This window comes from Cucumis melo, chromosome 6 (genome assembly GCF_025177605.1).
Source record: "Cucumis melo cultivar AY chromosome 6, USDA_Cmelo_AY_1.0, whole genome shotgun sequence".
Taxonomy (NCBI): Eukaryota; Viridiplantae; Streptophyta; class Magnoliopsida; order Cucurbitales; family Cucurbitaceae; genus Cucumis; species Cucumis melo.
The window spans coordinates 32,636,437-32,657,489 of record NC_066862.1 but is presented as its reverse complement, the minus strand read 5'-3'; the positions used below and the strand labels follow the sequence as shown (position 1 = coordinate 32,657,489).

The following is a 21,053-nucleotide window of genomic DNA, read 5'->3' as shown; positions in this document are numbered from 1 at the left end:
ACATAAATGGATGAGAATGAGTTGAAAGTTGGTGATCAATCGAGAAAATCCAAACCGTCGGATACAAAGCAATGGAGTGGAGACAAAATAAAGGACTATTAAAATTAATTATTTAGTAAATATATTATAAACTTTTGGGCTTTAAATGGACGGAAACGGTCAAGTACGTGCCGTTTTCTTCTCCCCCGCCCTTAACAAACTTAACATCCCCCACTTCCCCCCTTAAATTCGGTTCCTTCCCTTTATTAAATTCATATCTTTTTATTATTATTATTATTATTATTATTATTATTACCTTAATAATTCATTCAATTTTATTAGGATTACCCTTTAAAACCATTCATTCTTCAATCTAACCATTCATGAAAACATCAACTCAAAACTTACACGAGTTTCATGAGTTGAGTTTTTGTTTTTTTTTTTTTTTTTTTTTTGGTTGTAGTTATATTTCAATATTGTTCGTTTTTACTTAATTTTACTCGTTTTTATTATTTGCATACAAATTTCAAAATTAGAAATTAGAAAGAAAAAAAAAGAAATAGAGATTTATACTAAAACATAAACAAGTCCCTTTAAAAGGAGTACTTTCTATTTTTCACCGTAATAAATGGGACCCCACCACTTGTAACCTAATACCAAGAAGACAAGAGTGGTTGGTCCTCTTCCCCACTTTCTTTTATTCCTCTATAAAATAAAATAAAATAATCTCACCATTTTGCAAATCCCATTCCCCAATCCCAATGGCCTTCTTCTCTCCTCTCTCTTTCTTCCTCCTCCTCCTCCTCTCTTCCACTCTTTCCCACGCCCACGCTTGGGTCGGCGTTAACTACGGTCGAATCGCCGACAACCTTCCTTCTCCCGACAAAGTCGTTCAACTCCTCAAATCCCATGGAATCGACCGTATTAAACTTTTCGATACTGAGTCCACCGTCCTTTCCGCTTTATCTAACTCTAACATCTCCGTAGTCGTCGCCCTCCCTAACGAACACCTCTCCTCCGCTGCCGCTGATCCTTCCTTCACCGACAATTGGGTGCAATCCAACATCTCCCATTTTTACCCCTCAACCAAAATCGACGCCATCGCCGTTGGCAATGAAGTCTTCGTCGACCCCAACAATACTACCAAATTCCTCGTCCCCGCTATGCAAAACGTTTACGCCTCGCTTCAAAAGTTCAACCTCCATAACAACATTAAAGTCTCCTCCCCCATTGCTCTCAGCTCCCTCGCTTCTTCTTACCCAACTTCCTCCGGTTCGTTCAGACCTGACTTAATCGAACCCGTCATTAAACCCATGCTCGATCTCCTACGTCAATCCCAATCCTATCTCATGGTTAACGTTTACCCTTTCTTCGCTTACGTCGGTAACGCCGACAAAATCTCGATCGATTACGCTCTGTTTCGTGAAAACCCCGGCGTTGTCGACTCCGGCAATGGGTTAAAATACTCGAATCTCTTCGAGGCTCAAGTGGACGCTGTATTCGCAGCTATGTCGGCGATAAAATACGACGACGTTCCGTTGGTGGTGACGGAGACAGGGTGGCCGTCGCAAGGGGAGGAGAATGAAATCGGAGCGAGTACAGAGAATGCGGCGGCGTATAACGGAAATTTAGTGAAGAGGGTATTAACGGGGAGTGGAACGCCGTTGAGACCAAAGGACCCACTTAACGTATATTTATTTGCATTATTCAATGAGAATCAAAAACCGGGGCCCACTTCAGAGAGGAATTACGGTTTGTTTTACCCAAACGAAGAGAAGGTTTATGAGATTTCCTTAACAGGCGATGTGGTAGGGGCGACGCCCCCCGATTCGAATGGGAGTAAAGTTGAGGTAACAGGGCAGACGTGGTGTGTGGCCAATGAGAATGTTGGGGCAGAGAAATTACAAGCCGGTTTGGACTATGCTTGTGGTGAAGGACAGGCTGATTGCCGTTCCATTCAACAGGGTGGCGCTTGTTACGATCCCAACTCCCTTCAAGCACATGCTTCCTATGCTTTTAATAGTTATTACCAAAAGATGAAACGTGCGGCTGGCACCTGTGATTTTGGTGGTGCTGCCTATATCGTCACTCAACCTCCACGTAAGTTTAAATTATTTCCCACCTCCCTTTTCTATTTCTAACATTCTATTTTATGTAATAACAAAGCCATCTCGTTTTCATCCTGCAGAGTATGGAAAATGCGACTTCCCCTCGCAGTAATAAATCAGTTTCTTCCCATATACACAGACGAATTGATTCATAAGCATTTTTGAATTTTATATATGGATTCACTTTTTTACTTTCTATTTTATGTTCAATTTTTCCTTTTTAAGAATTCTTATTATATATTTATTATTATTATTTGTAATTAATCTATGTACCTTAATTATTTAATATTAAAGTTTACAGTAGTTCGACTATCCTCTCTCTCTCTCTCTCTCTCTCTCTCTCTCTCTCTCTCTCTTTTTTTCTTTCAATTTTGAATATCATTTAATTCATGAATTAACTAAAAACGATAAAAGATGTCTTTTTTCCTTTTTCCCGTGTGAACTTTGTCCTTTTCATTTGACAATCACGTGACAAAATATCCTTCCAAAAGGAACAAAAAAGAAATGGATACTAAATATCTTATATTTAATCAACTTTTTATTTTAATTTTATCCTATAAAAATTTTATTCAACAAAAAGATAAATAAAAGAAATAGAAATAGAAAAATTATTAGTAAGTGACCTAACTTTAAATGAAAACCTAACCAACAAATAAAACCCTCTTTGATAATGGGTTTGGGGTGATGGGAAATTATTTGTTGAGAATATTTGGATTTGAAGTTGTCACATTTCCTATATAGAGTTAGTCAATGGCACAACCGCACAATTAAAGGTAAGGTCTTCTTTTCAACACGTATTTCAAAATTCAAGACCAAGTTGAATTTTGTTTAGTCTTTGGTCTAATTTAATTTGAATATTAATAAGAGGATCTTTTTTTTCTCAACTAATTTCACCAAATGTATTATTGAATTGTAAGATGAACGACGAGGACCTTCAAGACTTGATTTCAATGAACAACGATCTAAAAGGAAAAAAAAATGAGGACATCTAAACTCGTCTTGAATACTCTACATAATGATATATATAACTTAAAATGAAACAATAGAGAAATACATTATACTGAACATGGCAAAGATGATATATAGTAATCCACTAGACCATGTCATCGATTTTTCTTTTGTTAAAGGTGATCAACTATACTAATTAATTAAAAATGGCAAATTAAATTTGATAAAGATTCATCCTCCTCCGATGTTATGGAAGCACTTGCCCTAGTACATGACCACGTTCCTAAATACTTGGGCTAAAGATAGAGTTAAATAGATCTTTCACCCACGGAATTAATTTTCAATCAAAATGTAACTACTGTTTAAGTAGTAACTTATTTTAATGTAAGAATGGGATTTATATTTACGATCTTCTAAAAAAACGTAAACTAATTATGTGGGTCAATGAAAGTCATACTTATTGTTGTAAAATAATGTATCGATCATACAGTGATGTATCGGAAGAAAAAATGTGTTGCCAGTACTACTACAAATTCTATAATCTCATCCTAAATCTTTCTATTTGACAATACTATATTTTTGACAATTAAACTTAAAAATGACATTTAAATTAAATTAAGTAATCAGTGAGGCCAAGAAATTTTATGAACCTAAAAGATTATTCAATAATTGGCCTAAATATTGCTCTTTATTTTGAAAACAACTCTCATATATATGATCACAACCACATGTTTCTCTTTTGATTTTTCATTCATCCTATAATTTTCGACCTATTTCCATGCAAAATATCTCCATAATATAAAATATGTCTCATATTAAAAACTTTAGTTCTTTGATTTTCTACCACCCTTAATTTAATTTCCAATTAAATAACAATAATGGTTGAAAAAAATAATGTTTTTGTTACCAGAAATATTAAATTTATATATATGCTTCTACACTGATCTAACTAAAATATACATCATATAAATATCAATATAACTCAATTGATCAAAACATATATTTTCGATTAAAAGGTCAAAGTTTCAAGACATCACTCCTTAAATACGTACATATATACATATGTTGTTTAAGTAACTATTGATTAATAGGTACATTATATAAGAAATAAGAGGGTGAGAATGTAAACCTACCGTTCCTAACCGAGGAAGATAAATATTTATCCACTAGTTCAATGGGTTAAAAGTTTATATCTTTTATCAAACAAACTTAGAATAAATAATAGCTCTATTCTTTAAAAATATTTATAACTAAGCAGCATACGTTGTATTTATTTTGTAAAATATTTGTTGAGAAATTAAAAAAGTTGACTGATAATAAAACTATGGTTTAGTATACAATAATATGTGTCTTTGATATTATATATATGACACAAAGAATTCAACCCTTATTAATAGAAATTAAGCATACCCCATCAATAAAGTTTTATTAATTATTTTTGTGACATTTATTTGTAGAAGGACCTTAATGAAATTAAATAATATTTTCAAGAAACCAAAATGAAAAACTGTTTTAAAGCAATGAGGCCATAGGAAAAAAAAAAAGAGAAAAGAAAAGCAACAGCTGGCAATCCCAACGTTCGAATTGGTACAACAAAAGAGATGGAGACAACACTCTTAGAAAGCTATCTTACTTTCACATTTTTCAATGACACATTTTCAATTCATAAATTCTCTTAATATTTTCAATTATGAGACCTCAAGTTCATACTTTTTTTTAGTTAGAAAATGTTACATTGATCATGAAATTAATCGGTAAATGTATAGAAAAGAGGACGAGTAAAAGATGAGAAGAATTTTCATAATCATACCAACTTTCATTAGTAGTTGAACTCAATTGAAGGTAGTAAAATTGGGTTATTTACTACTCATTTATGAAGTCGGTTGTCTGAAAACGTTATATTTTAAAAGTTGTTGACACGTAGATGTATATTATTTTAAACAAATTATAAAATTAATTAAGTGTAGCATTGAAATTTTTCTCTAGATTCTTTTCAAGATGACAAGTAGGAATGATCATCGGTTAGGTAGGATCGGTTTTGTACAAAAATTGGGGCTAAAATCTGACCTAGTTGGTTTATACTAATTAGAGGAACCAATAACGATGTTCAACAAGACGTTTTCAATCAAATTTGGTCGACTTTTGTTAGTTTTGATCAATTTTTTGAAACATTTTAATTAAACCAATGACTGTATTTTTAATAAAACCAATCATCAGGTGTTGGTTCGGTCGATTTCAATCGTTCGGATAGGTTTTTCGGGTGTTGATGCTCACCACTAATGACAAGGTGTGAATGATACCGTTATTGTTTGTGGCTCAAAGAGAAATTTGTTTGTGGCTCAAAGAGAAATAATGTTTTTTGTTGGTGTCGTGAAAATACATTTTCTTATGACAGAGTTTGTTGAGCTTGCGAAAGTCATTACCTTATTTGAAAGTCTTTCAAAGCTCTAGAAGCCAACATTCTCTCCTTGCTCTCAAGTTATAAGCTAATTCATAGACCATTTGGAACTACCTAAACAGGAATTCTAAAATGAGAATTTACTTTTAGATATTCGCTGGTACCATATTTACGATATTTATTTTTCTATGGTTTTGTTTACAATTTCTTATTGGTTAATCATGAGATTAACTTTATTGACCATGACTAAGCTGCCCGACTCGAAGATGTAATTTCTCGAAAATTCCAAACTTTAAAGATATTCCTTTTTAGAGAGGATTCTACTCTCGTGTTCTTATTTGAATTGTCCCTAATTTATTTTTGGTTTTTCATTTTTGTTAATGGGTTGTATTAAAAAAGGTGTAGCATTGAAGTTCCTAAAAAGGACATATAGGTCCTTGTTGCAATAATTGGATCCTGTCATACTTTAATTTAGTGCAAAAGTGAATTACAATTTTCCTTTGAATTTTGGGATATATTAGTTCACTTAATTGACTCATAGATTTTAAATATTCAATTTCATTTAGAGACAAATATGAGATTATAAGAATAATTAAACTAAATTAATCAAACCTAATTAATTAGTAGCCAAAGTAAAGTAATGTGAGGGAATCCATGGAAGAAGAAAAAATGTGCCTTAGGATTTTATTTCACAAAATTATTATTAATATTATTGTTTTCGACCACAAAAACTAAATTAATAAAACAAAGATTACGTTGAACCCGCAACCCCAACAAAATTAACTCTATACCTTAGAAATTTATAACTTAATTTAACTTGAACGTCAAGACAAACATGTAATCATTTCATATGCTAAGAAGTCAAAGATTATAATTATCGTCTCTCAAAACAAGTCAAGAGGCAACTAATACTCAAACGTTTAAGTCTAACTCTTTTTTAGTAATTTTGAAAACAATCCTACACCTTAGTCATGCAATTAAGGTATAATCTAAGTCACATCTAACAAGCATATATATATATATATATATATATATATATATATATATATATATATATAAAAGATTTAAAAGCTAACAAAATTCAATCCAAAATCAAAGAGATTTAAAAAGAATTAAACAAGTAATTGAGGGAATGAAATTAAGCGAATACAATATGAGAAGTTAGGAAGATAAATGAAACTTTGGGTGGTGATATTTTTTTCTCTAAAGAAAACTACCTATATTTTTAAGGTTATTAATTAGTTATATAATTGTATATTTAAAACTAAATCATATTTAAATTCCTCATAATAAATAATTATATATTTTTCTTTTATGGATTTATGTATATACACCATAATCTTATTTTCATTATAAAGATTAAATTTATCTTCAATTTTAAAATATTAAATTTAAATCAGTAAATATATAATAAAAACATAACTTTACATTCAAATAAGTCTTTTAAAAAATGTTGTCCTATTTATTTTGCTATTTATATAAAATAATTTAGATTTAAAAAAACCAAATCTCTATGCATTAAAAAGATTAAAAAGATCACGAATAATATCTCTTCTTTTATGTAAATAACTAAATTTTGGAATTTGAGAATTATCACTCCAAAAATAATTTTCCAAGTTAGTCACACTAAGATTTCTTTTTAGAAAAAGTATAAATAACAAATGGTTATAAAAAAAATGCCAAGAATACAAAATTAGAAGAGAGAAAATCAAATAAATAGCTTATAATTCAATTGGTCAACAATGCTCCTTCTCCTCTCATAATAGCAAAGCAAAAGCTTATGATTGACGACATGTCGAAACATCCAAATACTAATAAATTCACCTGGTTGCATCAAATCATATATTGATCTTGTGAAACTCCTTCCAACTTTTTGTTAGCACGTAAAGTTTGGAAGTCCAAAACTTGAATGTCATGTCGTATTCTCTTTCTTCAGTATCATAAACAATGACACTAATTCGATTGTTCAGATTCTCATCATCATTGAACATCGGAACCAAACTATGATTCACAAACTTTTAATGAAGTGCTAATCTTCCTTGACTGCCTGTCACATCTGTTTTCATCAATCGCTTCACGAATGGTAGATTGTACTCTCCAATTATGTTTTGGATCACGGCGAAAGTCTACCCTGATCCCTACCGGCCACAACCATCGCCACATTTACATTATTGTTGTTGTTGTTGTTGGGTAGAGCTTCATTGACTATAGAAATATGTACGTTGACTATTGAAAGTTTTTTATTAACTATAGGAACATGCTCATTGACTATGAGATATTGTTCGTTAACTATAAGAAGTTGTTCGTTGAATATAAAAACAAAAGTTGAACTTGGAAGTAATTGATTGTTGACATGATATATTGGCTCTTCAAATGGTTTACTTATCTCTATGTCACAAAGAGTCAAAAATATGATTCATAGACATGCTTGCCAACTATTTTGTTCTTGTAACTGTAATGTACTTTAACCACAATGGGCAAATCAATGATGTTTTTTCCCTATAAAATTTTGTTTTTATAGATGTATCGTACCTTGATTCGAGTGAACCTGAAATTCTTATCGTTGATGAAGAAAATAATAGATAGAAAGGAGAAGAAAAGATTTTTATTTACTTATTTCGAAACGTAAGAGTATAGAATTTATAAGAATGAAAATTTGTTTCCTACGAGAAAAATGAAGAGAATCCATTTTCCACCAAGAAAGGCAAATGTTTTGAGATCATAAGTTTTTTTCTATGCACTTCCTATAGTTAATATATTAATTTTTTTAAAAAAAACACAACAATTTGTAGTGTTTGAAATATGTTAGGTTTTCAAATATTCATTTTAAAAATAATTCATAAAGTACAATCAAAGGAAAAAAAAAAGATATTACTTACAAAGTTTAGAGAGTTAAAAAAAAATGAGTTATTTTACAAATAAACATTTTATCTATAATTTTATCTTTTAAATTTCAAAAAAATAAAAAAGAAATTGAACCACCGTACCAAATTTAAGAGTAAAAGAATAAATGAAAATTTTAAATTCATATAATTTATTAGATTAAAATTAACAATCCTTTTATTTTATTTTATTTTATATTTAAAGGAATGTAGGTAGGAAGCCCATTAAAGCCCAAATACATAAAGTTCAATTCTTTATGTGAAGCCCAGCCCACTCACTTTTCCATTTCCTATTTACCAATACTCTAATGTTTTTTCTTTTCTTCAAATATGAAAATTTATAAAACCCTAAATGTCGACCCAACTTTTTCAAACATCACTCTCCTCTCGACGATGAAAATTAAAAAAACTACAAACCCGAAAACCCTAGGGAATACCCTAGTTCAACTTTCTTTATAAAAACATCCTTATAACTTCATATGAGATAACTTGAGGCTGACTCTAAAACTCTCTCTAGCTTCCATATTTTCTCACTCTCTAATTTAGACATCGAAGAGTATGTGACAAGCACCGCAACCCTGTGCAAGTTTTCTCTTTTGCAGGCCATGTTCTTTTCCTATTCAAACAAATCTATTGTTGGAATCAAGTACATCTATTCCTTGTCCGAATTTGGCCTCGTTTTACCATTATTTTCACTAATTTTTGACACCAAATTGGATGACAGGTTTTGATAAGTTTTAAATCTCAACCTTAAACTTAAAAGAGTAATAAAGTTCTAGCTACAAATTTTGATTAAAAAAAAACACATATATTCAACCAACTGTTTTTATAATATTATAAGATTTCAAAGAACAAACCAAATTAGAAATAACTTTTTATGTTAAAAGTTGTTTTGAAATATATTCAATGGTTAATTTTTGCTAATCAATTTTAAAATTGTTAAAATTTGTGACATTGTAGAATATTACATTTCAATCTAGTTAATGAAATTAAAACTTTAATGTAAAAGTAGATATGAGGTGACAAGTTGAAGAGTAACAATTGGGTTCTTTTTCCTAAAAAATTATATCATATTTTTTAAATGTATTTAATGTTTAAAGGATTAATTTTAGACCCTCTCATAGTTTTAATTTCTTTTGGTCTTTAATTAGATGAAATGGATCAGTACATGACCTAACAAAATGTTGATGTGACCAAAGAAATTTAACTTAAACGATGACTATTAGACTTTGATTTTCTAAATGAAGGTCAAACAAATAGCAATTCTATACCATTTATTTCTTTTTCTCAGTATGGCATTCTATTTTTTATTGGATAAAATTTATACTAATTACCATTATTAAACACGTGAGCTACAAAATTACCTATGTTATTGATGATTCGGGATCGATAAAAATAAGATAAAAGTAAAACCACGAGAGTTACTTAATTTCAAGCAAACGAATCAAAGAGTGGCGGAAAGTGGGCCTAGGAGAGTTTCTAATAAACAGGACGAAAAGGCAATGGAGCTAAAATCCAATTAGATTACCTTGGCCTTAGAGGCTAATCAATGTTGAAACTAATTGAACCTTTACGAATAATCAACTCGTTTTAACCTCAAAGGTCGAGGTCGAACCCAGTAATCCCACACAAGTGGCAAATCCAAAATAGTCTCTATTATGGAACATCCTTAGTGGCCCAAATCCAACTCTGAATTTTTCAGTTTCTAAATAGGAAAGTGAGGTAGGATTTCGGATAGGGATAAGGAATACTTTTGGACCCCATTATAAATAGACCATGGAAGTCTAGGAAAATGGAACTTCTTTTCCATCTCTAACTTACTCTACATCTTTGTAAAATATTGACTTGTGTTTCGTGGCAAGCACCATACCAAATGTTTTGTGTTTCTTATATCATACCGATGTTTTCTTTTCCTTGTCTGACAGGTCATCTTTTTTCTAAAAAGATAATAAATTTATCGTTGAAAGCACGTGAAGGTCAGGTGAGTTCCTTTTTTTTCAAATTTTGCCACCAACTTGAATTCTTAACTAGGAGAAGAAAGTATATTACACATCAACGACTTTATAAGAGAATCGTCAAGGAACACATCCATTGAGCAACTGCCATATTTAATAGCTAGGTAAAGTTCAAGATTAAAATATCAATTGATATGTTGATATATTCATCGATATCCATAAATTGGAGTTGTTTGATCAGTAGTTTTTTTTTTTTTTTTTTTTTTTTTGTTATCTTTAGTAAAAAGTTATTGTTCATCTTTTAACAAATGCCAATTATACATAAAACATCATCTATAAATTTGAACATGAGATATACACTAATAACAAAATCTATAACTCATTAGATCAACATAATTATTAATTTAATTAACTATTATAACTTTTTTATTCACAAATATAGTCAATATCAATGTATCTATTAATTGAAATACTAATAATATTGATATCAATACCTCAATTATTGGTAGAACTAGTGCTTAAAAAATGGAAAGAAATAAGTCCAAGGGCGATTAGCAAATCGTTGATAATTTCTTATTGAGATAAAATTCGTATTTGCAATTATTTCTCTCATATAATATATTTATATATATATAATTCTATCGATTTTAATTTTAAGTTCCTGGATTGTATTAATTTAAACTCCAAACATACTTATAACAACAATTACTCACTACTAGAGAAATAAATCCAAACTATATAAAATGTAAATATTAAAAGTGGCTAATAGTTAATGAAAATTTATTAATTTCATTAAAAGAGATTAATTAATCAATCTCATATCATTGGAGCTTCTAATTTGTAGGTCCATTATATTAGATTCTTTTGTTAGCTCACCAATAATAATTGAGGAGTATATTATATTAATGTGATCAATATAAAGTATAACGTGTATTTTGATATAATTAATTTGGATATGATCTACAATTTGTAAGAGAAATATTTGAATGAGATTCAAATATTAAATGTATATGAATTAGGTCCATAGCATGAATAGATATATGCATATAAGTACACAATATTTAAATGTATTAGTTTTTTTTTTTTTTTTTTTACAAATTGCATATATATAAACTAATTTTATATTAAACATGGATTTGTTATGAAATAAGAACACAAAAACAACATAAAGAGAAGAATAGAAACAACACAAGAAAAGAGACAATTGAATTCGATTGTGGTGTTTTAATTTACAAACGATCTCTATAATCTTTATTTATAGAGTTGTGAGAATAATGATTACAAAACCAAACATAAAAAGAAGACAAAAAAGTTATGAAGATTGATGGAAAAGTTATAGATGAATTTGTTACCTAAGAAGGTTATGAACATCTAAATAATATTTAACTTTAATTTAGAATATTCGTAATAGGTTTAACATATATTGATTGATTAATTAATCAATTGGTATAATTTGTAAAAGAATGGGGCATTAGGGTTTTGTGAAAGGATCCATATTCTCTTTATAAATACATCAAATTGAATCATTCTTTCTATCTACTCTCTAGTCTCTACCCTACACTCTCAAGAACAAACACTCCCTTAACCTCACTCCCTATTCCAAGATGTCAAAGCCCACACACATCTAATCCCTTCAAATCCTAGAGCATAACAAGAAAAACTTTGTGGAGGTATCTTTCTTGTTGAAAAGTTTGAGAAGGTTCGTGCTTACCAGAGATAAATAGGTGAAGAAAGAGATCATCAAGGGTGCGTTCTCTTCTTGATTTATCTCCTTCTTCTAAAGAGAGCATGTTCAAGAAAGTTTTGTGATGTACATCTTTTATCAAAATATGTTTAATTAGTTTCTGTTTTTGTTTTAATAAAACCATTTTTTACATTGCACGTCAATCATACGCTTTCGCAAAGAATTTGATTCCTTTTAATTGGTATCAAAGTCCAATATGTGTAATATTGATGAAATGAAGTCATAAACAACCATACAAGTTTGCTCTAAAACTTGATCGTAGGATAAAAAAGGTGACCAAAATTTTGTTTGTTTTTTAAGAGAAGTGAGTTATTTATGAAAATTTAAGAATTTGTCTAAAAAATTCAACAAGTTTCATCCATCCATTTACACAATCAAATTGTGTATTATATTAGTTTTAAATGTAGCTAAAGCATTGTGGAATTTGTGTTTGTAGGAAAAGAAATCAACTAATCGAGCTAGTAGAGCTTATTCATAATATACCTTAGTTTGGGTAATTCCACTAAATCCAAAATTCAACCATTAACTTTTGATTTTTCAAAATTCTAAAATTCCAAAAATCTTAATTATTTAATTAAATTATATGATTAATCTAACTGATTTTTAATTTATTTAATTAAATAAGTATAAAATAATATATAATTAATTAAACTATTTAACTAATTTCATATTATATTATTATTTTACCATAATTAATCTCGATCAATCCGACCCAATTTGAATTTCTAATATTCAATTTTTTTATATTTAATTCTTATTTAAATATCATTTATCTCTAAATTTAAATTTAAAATTGTTAATTATATTGAATACTATTAACAATTTATTTTCTCATCTAATTCGAACAACTCAAATTTTGATCACTCTATTCTAAGTTTAAATCCATAGCAAGTTAGTAGAAGGTCTTAATGGACCTATAGATCATGAACTCCAACTATATGAAATTTACTGATTAAACTTTTTATTTAACCGAGTTAATTAACAATCGTTAACTAATCGGGACTATTCACTATAACTTGTAATTGTACAAGTTTTTCGTAATATCGGTTGGGCAAATTTGCCATTTTACCTCTGAGATTGCATCTTGTTCCTTAAACTTCAGTTGGTCATTTAATGAACAATTGATTTAAGGTTCAACCTATAAACTGAATTTCTCTTGGGCCAATGAAAGGGTAAGGCTCTTTTGTTTGAGACCTGGAGTCAACACGTAAGGGAACAACCTATCTACTAATCCTAAAAACGGATATGAGTGAGTTTTATCTTGCATCCTATGTCCCCAGCTATCCATCCAGTCTCACCCCTAAAATGGGAGGTCTATTGAGTCAATGCTAATGGGCCGCATTCATCTATGTAGATCTAAGGATAATACCGTGTAAACAAGAGTTCAAAGTTAGTCCAAGATTAAAGTCAAGTTACCTAGGTCATCTATAGTCGAAATAATCAGTTTTAATCAATTAACAGTATTATAATGTAAAAGTGACTACTTTATGGTCTGATCTTATACAATCTCATTGCATATGATATCATCACTCACATGTCTCTACATGAGCATTGTGGGATCACACTGCTTGTACTAACTACAAAATGAGTCGCATCTATACTGTCCCCAGAATAAGACACCCAACCTTATTTTTATACTTTAGACTATTTAGACTATTACACGAACTTGACCCGCATTTATGTCTCTACATGAAGTTCAAATACTCATACTATAACCAAGGAACCTTGTTTATTGGATTATGAGTTTTATCATAAGCAAATCTCTTTTTTAATAACAATTTGTTGAACAATACTTCAAAAGCAATTTTATTGAATACCATTCTCACAAATTAGAAGTTTTAGGGCATAAAACTTAACATGATTTTTGTAATTTATTTTTTAAAATGAGTTAATTAAAAGGTGACTTGTTTTCTAAATTTTGAACGTGGGTTTGCAAGTTGGATGTTTAAAACTTTGGCAAGTAGATTTACAGTTTTAATATGATTAAAATTGTAATGACTCCTTTTTTAGCATTTATTTTTGCTATCGAGTCTATAAGTCCATTTCGAACAATGAGCATGAGATGCCAACGAGATCATTGGAAATCGGGGTTAAGATTGTGCAAATTAGTGAAGAAATTGAGTTTATGGTGGAAGCGCGGACCTAGGCGCACCACGGTACTTTGTGCTGCTCTTGGACAAAAGAGCAAGAGCGTCGCGACACTCTTAAGACCAAAAAGAGAGAGCCAACGCTTGAATACTATTTTCATGTTGGAATTTTGCCCTAATATAATTTTTACATTTATTTTTACTAATTAAATTAACATAAGTGTTAATTTAATTAATTGCATTAGGGTGTCAGAATTTGGTGCAATTTTGTTATCAAATTTACTATGCATTAGATATATGTTTAAGTTATGAAATGGATTTATCCTCCATAATGTATGGTACGAGGACTTAAATTATCATCTTACGATAAATATTTTCATGCATCATACTATAGTATAAATTTTTAAAACAACAGACCCTCCAGATATCTCTACAATAGTAGATATTGTCCATTTTGAGCATGCATTCCCATGACGACTTTACTTTTGGTACCACTTTAAAAGGTCTCATACCAATGAAGATAATTGTTCTTACTCATATACTTCTGATCATCCACTTATATAACCAATGTGAGACTTTGGTCTCTTTCCCAACAATTCTCCACTCAAGCAAAGTACTGAAAATATGCTATCTAGCTCTACTTAATTCGAGATCATTCCATGATTTTATGATCTTATTTGTTTACTTTATAGGTTTCGAGCAATTTGAGGTTAGAATTCGATGTTGATGTTGATTCAAACTTAATAGGCCAAAACGAAAGTCAAGTGGCATGAATGAGGCAAACGGGTCGTCAAAAGAAGCTTAACAAGTTGCCTTAAACTGTCGTGATGGCCCACGGTGCCATGCGTGATGTTGTAAGACACAATGACCAGAATTTGCGAAAGCCACACAACGTTGTGGTGCTTCCTTAGAACGTTGTGATTCTCTAAACATTGGCCACATGAAAATTTCGTCAGCACCTCGGTGCCATAACGCCTTTTATAAAAATATTCTTTTGCCACCTTGATCTTTAGATCTTTGATTTCAATCATCCTACTACAATTTTCTCTCAATTTTCTGAGGCTTTTTATTTTGTTTTAGCCCCTCAACATCTCCTCGTCATGATCTGGCATGTGCATGAAAGGTTAAGATACTCTAATCTAACCTAGGTTCTTAGGATTTCATTGAATTTCTTAACTTTTGTAGGGTTTGAACTGAATTATCTTTTTGTTGATTCCCAAATTCTAATCACTATGTAATTCTCTTTGTCTCATAATAATTATATGAAGCAATATGTTAGATTAGCTTCCTAGCAAATTCATTCGAGCATTGTTCCAATTAACTTAAAATTAAATCATTAATAATTGGCTAGACACTTGGAAGTTAATTATTTGCCATAACTTTTCCTAAATCTTAATGCAATTAGGTTTATTTGAATTAGTATGCCTTTCGGATTAAGCTAGTTCGACTCTTAGGACGGTTTAATTAGCTTATCTAATTAAATTTGTTAGGTGAAGACGATCAATTCAATTTAGTGATGCAAACCCCGTTTAATTTGAGCAAATGGCTTGAATAAAATGAATCTAGTAAACTGAAGCCTAGGTTCTTTTTATATTGAATTTCTACAATTTACTTCTCTTTTACAATTTACTATTTCTTAAAATTAAAACCATCAACCCCCTCGATTACCTCGGGTTAGAAACAATTTTATTAGAGAATTTCTCGTGTTCCTTGAGTTCGACCCGAACTTGCCACTAGGACTAGCTCTTGGTCTGTAATTATGTTAAATATTTGAATTGAATTTGGGCAACAAAATCCAGACAATCAATATGTTGTCTTTTCACTCATTTTCTCCCTAAAAGTCCACAACATGAGATTCATGCTCGTCCTTGTGGTGCCCTAGAAGCACCCTCTCTTCAAAAGGTATTTACATGGGTCAATATCAAGGTAAATGGAGAGAGTGTTTATAGTAAGTGGGAGAAAGGTGTGTGACAACACATCTTACAGTCTCCTTCGTTAGTTTGTAATGTTTTTTCCCTTGTTAGACATCGTGGTGCCCTAAGTGCACCCTCTCTTAGAAAGGTATTTGCATGGGAGTGGGGCATTACATAGTCCATAAATGGATATATCGTTGTACCAATTATGTTCTTTTTGAGGCAGGCTGGTTGGGAGTAGGATTTTTGAATTAAAAATGAAGGGTTATATTGTTAAGGTTCTTAATTATTTATTGACCAAATCAATGGTAACTAAATATTAGATGAACAAAAAGTTATTATGGGGTAATGTTTAATTGAGAATGTCTCGCTTTAGTTATAGGAATAACTTTGCATCCTGATGTGGCATTTATTCCAAATTTCTACAAGTATCATTGCAAAATTATACGATGTTATAATTTGTTAATTATTGCTTAAAATTATATGGATTAAATGAATTTTGCAAAGGTGTCTTATATAAATAATTTGTTTTGTATTACAATCTTAAAGAGCGGCTAGCTCAATTATTACTTGCTTGGTACTGAAAAATTAACGAGAGAGAACTATGCAACTTAAAAAAAATACGATGAACATCGTTTTAGTGATTGATGACCTGAAGTTTGTCTTGTTGGAGGAGTGTCCTACAATTCCTGGACCCAATGCATCAAGAAGTCTTTGTGATGCATATGGCAGATGGATCAAGTCCAATGACATGACCAATGTCCTATATTTTGGCGAGCTTCACTAAAGTCCAGGTCAAGAAACATGAACCCATGGCAACTGCTCAACAAATTATGGAATAATTACAATGTATTTTGGACTACCATATTCACCTACCATGGGTTCATCTTCAATTCAAACATGCATAGGAACACTTCTGTTAAGAAACATGTCCTTAATATGATGGTTTACTTCAACAAAAATTAACAATGCAGTTTTTAGTTTTTGAAATTTATATTTGTCCCCAGTCAAAATACATAGTAGAATTCTCATATTCCTTAAAAAAAATACTCAAATTCTTAGTTAAATTTCTAAAAACAAAAACAACTTGTTAAGAGTTGTGTTCCCTTTTATAACTATTTTGCATTTTAGTTTTGATTTTTGAAAATTGTGCTTTTTTTTTCAAAAGTTATTTCTCATGGATTTCTATATAAACATTCAAACTTTTAGCCATAAAACAAATTTTTGAAAGCTACTTTTTAGGTCTCAATGACTCTCATTTTGAAAACATTCCTAAAATCTAAACAACAATTTTTATAAACCAATAGATGTTAATGATGTTTATAAGTTTAGTTTTCAAAGACTAAAAAATCAAAAATCAAATGGTTTTCAAAATTAAGTTTATTATTTAAAACATTAGTGAAAAGAAAATTACCAAACAAAAAAATATATGTGGAAATAGTATTATAAAGTCAAATTTCACAACAATTTTTTTTTAAAAAAGGGAAACCCTTGCAGTTGTATACTTAAATTTTTAAATACAATAAGTGATTCTTCAAACTTATACAAATACTAAAATTAGACTTCAAACTTAAGTAATCATAAAATTATAAGAATTGAACAAACTTGGGAGTATGATTTTAAGTTTACAACCACAAATACTTTAAGCATTGATTTTGTAATTTATCCTAATTTCTAAAATATATATATAAAAAAATAAATGTCAATGTAGAGACCTAAAAAATGTTGTGGTTACGACCTCAATAAATCATAAAAAACTGCGTTTATTATATGAGTCAAGAGGAATATGAGAAATTTTTGTACGTAAATGAATTCTATCTAGTATACGAGTAGGATAAGTGAACTAAAATGACAATGACTTAAAATGGTGACGATCAAAATCAACTATTTTTTTTTTTGGAGTTATCAAATAAAGCTATCAATTTATGGTATGGCTTTAATTAAAACTAAAAATCCTAAATTATTATAAAGACAGAAAATGATTTAAACCTAATTAATTTGGAGAGGCAAAGAAATAGTGAGAGTCCCAGAGAAGTGTGAGAGTGGTTAGCATGTGCAAAGGGCATAATCGTCATCTAACTTTCAAACAGAAGGGACAAATTCGTAATTTGAATAAAGATAATTTTTGAAGTTTGAATACCAAAAAGTTTATTAAATAAATTAAATTATTATATAAAATCTAATTTTTTTATTTTTTTTTTTTGAAAAAAAATGGTAATTGATAATAAATAAAAATACTGGTCTAGGAAGAAAAGAAAATAAAAGCAATGGAGGGGCCAGTCGGTTTGTGGGGGCAGCCCAAGGTCGAGAAATCGAGAAATTAAAGAAAAAGAAAGAAAAGTAAATAAATAAATAAATAAATAGGAATAAAAGAATAATAATACTACAGCCAGAGAAAAATACAAAAAAAAAAATAAATAAATAAATAAAAAGAAATTATTTTAATTTAATTTTGGTGAAGAAGCTGAGAAGGTGGAGATGGTGGCTTCCAGTTTTTCCTCTTCACGGACCTCACCCTCTCTCTCTCTCTTCATCTCTCTCTCTCTCTCTTCCATTGATTTTCAATCTCCCATTTCTCCAACTCTCCACAATCTCTCTCCACTTTCCCATCATTTTTCCTTTCTTTTCTTTTCTTTTTTTTTTTTTTTTTATTAAATCCGTTATGAGGAGAGGGAGAGGGCCGCCCGTTGTACCACCCCCGCGTGAACCACCACCACCACCACCACCAGCAACCACCGGATCCGACCGGAGATATAGAGGTGTTAGAAAAAGGCCATGGGGAAGATTCGCGGCAGAGATCAGAGATCCATGGAAGAAGACCAGAGTCTGGTTAGGCACCTTCGATTCCGCAGAAGACGCCGCCCGTGCTTACGACAACGCTGCCATAACCCTCCGTGGCTCTAAAGCTAAAACCAATTTTCCCCTTCCCAATCCCACCTCCTTTTTCGATTATCCTCCTCATCCCGTCAACGCTCCAGATCCCTTCCCCGATCCCCGATTTCAGATTAGACCTACTTCCAGTAGTTTGAGTTCCACCGTTGAATCCTTCAGCGGTCCTCGCCCTCCCTCCTCCCTTCCCACCCTTACTACCACTTCTCCCTCTCGTCGTTACCCTCGTACTCCCCCACTTCTCCCTGAGGATTGCCATAGCGATTGCGATTCATCTTCCTCCGTTATTGACGACGGCGACGACATCGCTTCCTCCCCCGTCGTTCCTCGGAAAAAAACCCCTCTGCCTTTCGATCTCAACATTCCACCTTCCGATCTTTTTGATTTTAGCGGCGATGATCTTCGATGTACTGCTTTGTGCCTTTGACCACCGGCGGCGATGATGATGATGATGATGATGATGCAATAATTCAATATTTTATTGTTGTTGTTATTATTATTAATATTAATCTCCACCTTTTTTTTTAATTTTTATTTTATATATTTTTTTTTTATGTGCTGGCACGGCAGGCATAGAGAAAAGAGAAATTACCCGACAAGATTATGAAAAATCAAAAGCAATGATTTATCCACACAACTATATATTATTCTTCCTTTTTTTTCCTCCCTCTTTTACTTCTATGTTTATATTTGTAATGAATTACTAATTTTATTTCATAGTATTTAGTTTTTTTTAAAAAAAAATAAATAAATTATCTGTTATGGGGTTTTCATATTTGGTGGGGGGGGTGTTGGATGGAATCTGATTCAAGACAAATTATTTTTTATTTTGAGATTATTGTTATTAATTTAATGTTGTATTTCACATGGAAAATTAAATTAAGAGAAAAAAAAGGTGGGAATGGTTCATAATTTATGAAATGGCACCAAAACCAAAGAGATTGGTAATTTAATTTTTGAAGTGTTAGGCAACCGAATTAAGGAGTGTTTGGAAATGGGAGTAGGTTGTTCCTAATTCGGAATAAGAATTAGGAATGGCCCAATTTGAAAACGAGGCCACTTGGAAATTTGCGTTTTGGAACCGTGTGGTGTTGGTGCGGCTCTTCCATTCCCCACTCTCACTATTACCTTTTCTTTTTCTTATTTAAAAATCAATTATTTATTTATTTTATTTTATAGGTAAAGAAATATTTCAAGATATTAAACTAATTTTATTTTTAAAATGTTACCATAGTTTTTGTACCAAATATTTATAATTTGAATCTTGATTTTTCTTTTTTAACTGAATACTTCTTCTTCTTCTTTTTTTTTCCTTTAACGTTGTTGTCTATTAATGGAGCCTAAAGTGCAATTTAAAAATTAAACCAAATAGTTGTTGTGGCTGAATTTGAATGCCAAAAATTGGGAAAAAAGAATTAAGGGAAGATAGATAGATTTATCTAATTATATATAATTTTTAACATTATGATTATGTGGATTTTTCATATATATACGATATTTATGTGTCGTATCTTAACTTGGATATAAGATTTTAAATTTGATCAAAGTTAGGTAGATATCATAGTCTTTTTCCTTTGTTTTATAGGTTCTTTCTTCCCAAACTACAAATTTACCATTTGACGTTTACAATAGTAAAACTTAATTAATGTTATGGTTTTTTTTTTAAGTTATTTAATAGACATTAAACACTAAAAACAAAATTGAGGTTAAAAATAAATTTTAAAATTTAGAAACTAAATTGAAACAAAACTCAAATATTTTTTTAAGGGTAAGGGTGATTTGATTTGATGTTAATAAAGAATTAATAATAAAACAATTTTATAAATATAATAGGTTATGTAATAATGAATGAAATAATTTAAATAAATCACAATCAATGATGGTCATATGCTCATAATGAAAATCAAATAAAAATTAATTTCAATAAATAATTGATTGTTATTAAAAAAAATTAAAATAAACCATTGTTATTATTGAAAAATGAAATTTTTTTATCCATCGAAAAACCTTAGTTTACTTATTAAATAAATTTTAAAAATCGAGTATAATTATTTTTTTTCATTTAGTGGTCTTTTTCAAATTTTTAATTTTATTTTTAAGATATTATTAGCTAACTAATTAATAATTTTATTGTAAAAATATTTTGTCCA

At 30.3% G+C, this 21,053-nt stretch overlaps 2 protein-coding genes across 2 annotated transcripts; both read left to right on the top strand.

Moving 5' to 3' along the window:
• The first annotated feature begins 376 nt into the window (after window positions 1–376).
• On the top strand, window positions 377–2,399 carry LOC103491090 (glucan endo-1,3-beta-glucosidase 13). The gene is made up of 2 exons (XM_008450919.3): window positions 377–2,079; window positions 2,168–2,399. The coding sequence occupies exons 1-2, from the start codon at window positions 741–743 to the stop codon at window positions 2,197–2,199; spliced, it is 1,371 nt and encodes a 456-aa protein (XP_008449141.2). The 5' UTR covers window positions 377–740; the 3' UTR covers window positions 2,200–2,399.
• Window positions 2,400–18,447: 16,048 nt separating this feature from the next.
• LOC103491089 (ethylene-responsive transcription factor 3) lies at window positions 18,448–19,543 on the top strand. The gene has a single exon (XM_008450918.2). The coding sequence runs from the start codon at window positions 18,677–18,679 to the stop codon at window positions 19,328–19,330; it is 654 nt and encodes a 217-aa protein (XP_008449140.2). The 5' UTR covers window positions 18,448–18,676; the 3' UTR covers window positions 19,331–19,543.
• Window positions 19,544–21,053: the final 1,510 nt, after the last annotated feature.

Excerpts from the sequence above, each read along its gene's own strand:
- LOC103491090 (XM_008450919.3), top strand. The coding sequence starts at position 741 with ATGGCCTTCTTCTCTCCTCTCTCTTTCTTCCTCCTCCTCCTCCTCTCT. Across the intron at positions 2,080-2,167 it reads TATCGTCACTCAACCTCCAC|AGTATGGAAAATGCGACTTC; the intron begins GTAAGTTTAAAT and ends TTCATCCTGCAG.
- LOC103491089 (XM_008450918.2), top strand. The coding sequence starts at position 18,677 with ATGAGGAGAGGGAGAGGGCCGCCCGTTGTACCACCCCCGCGTGAACCA.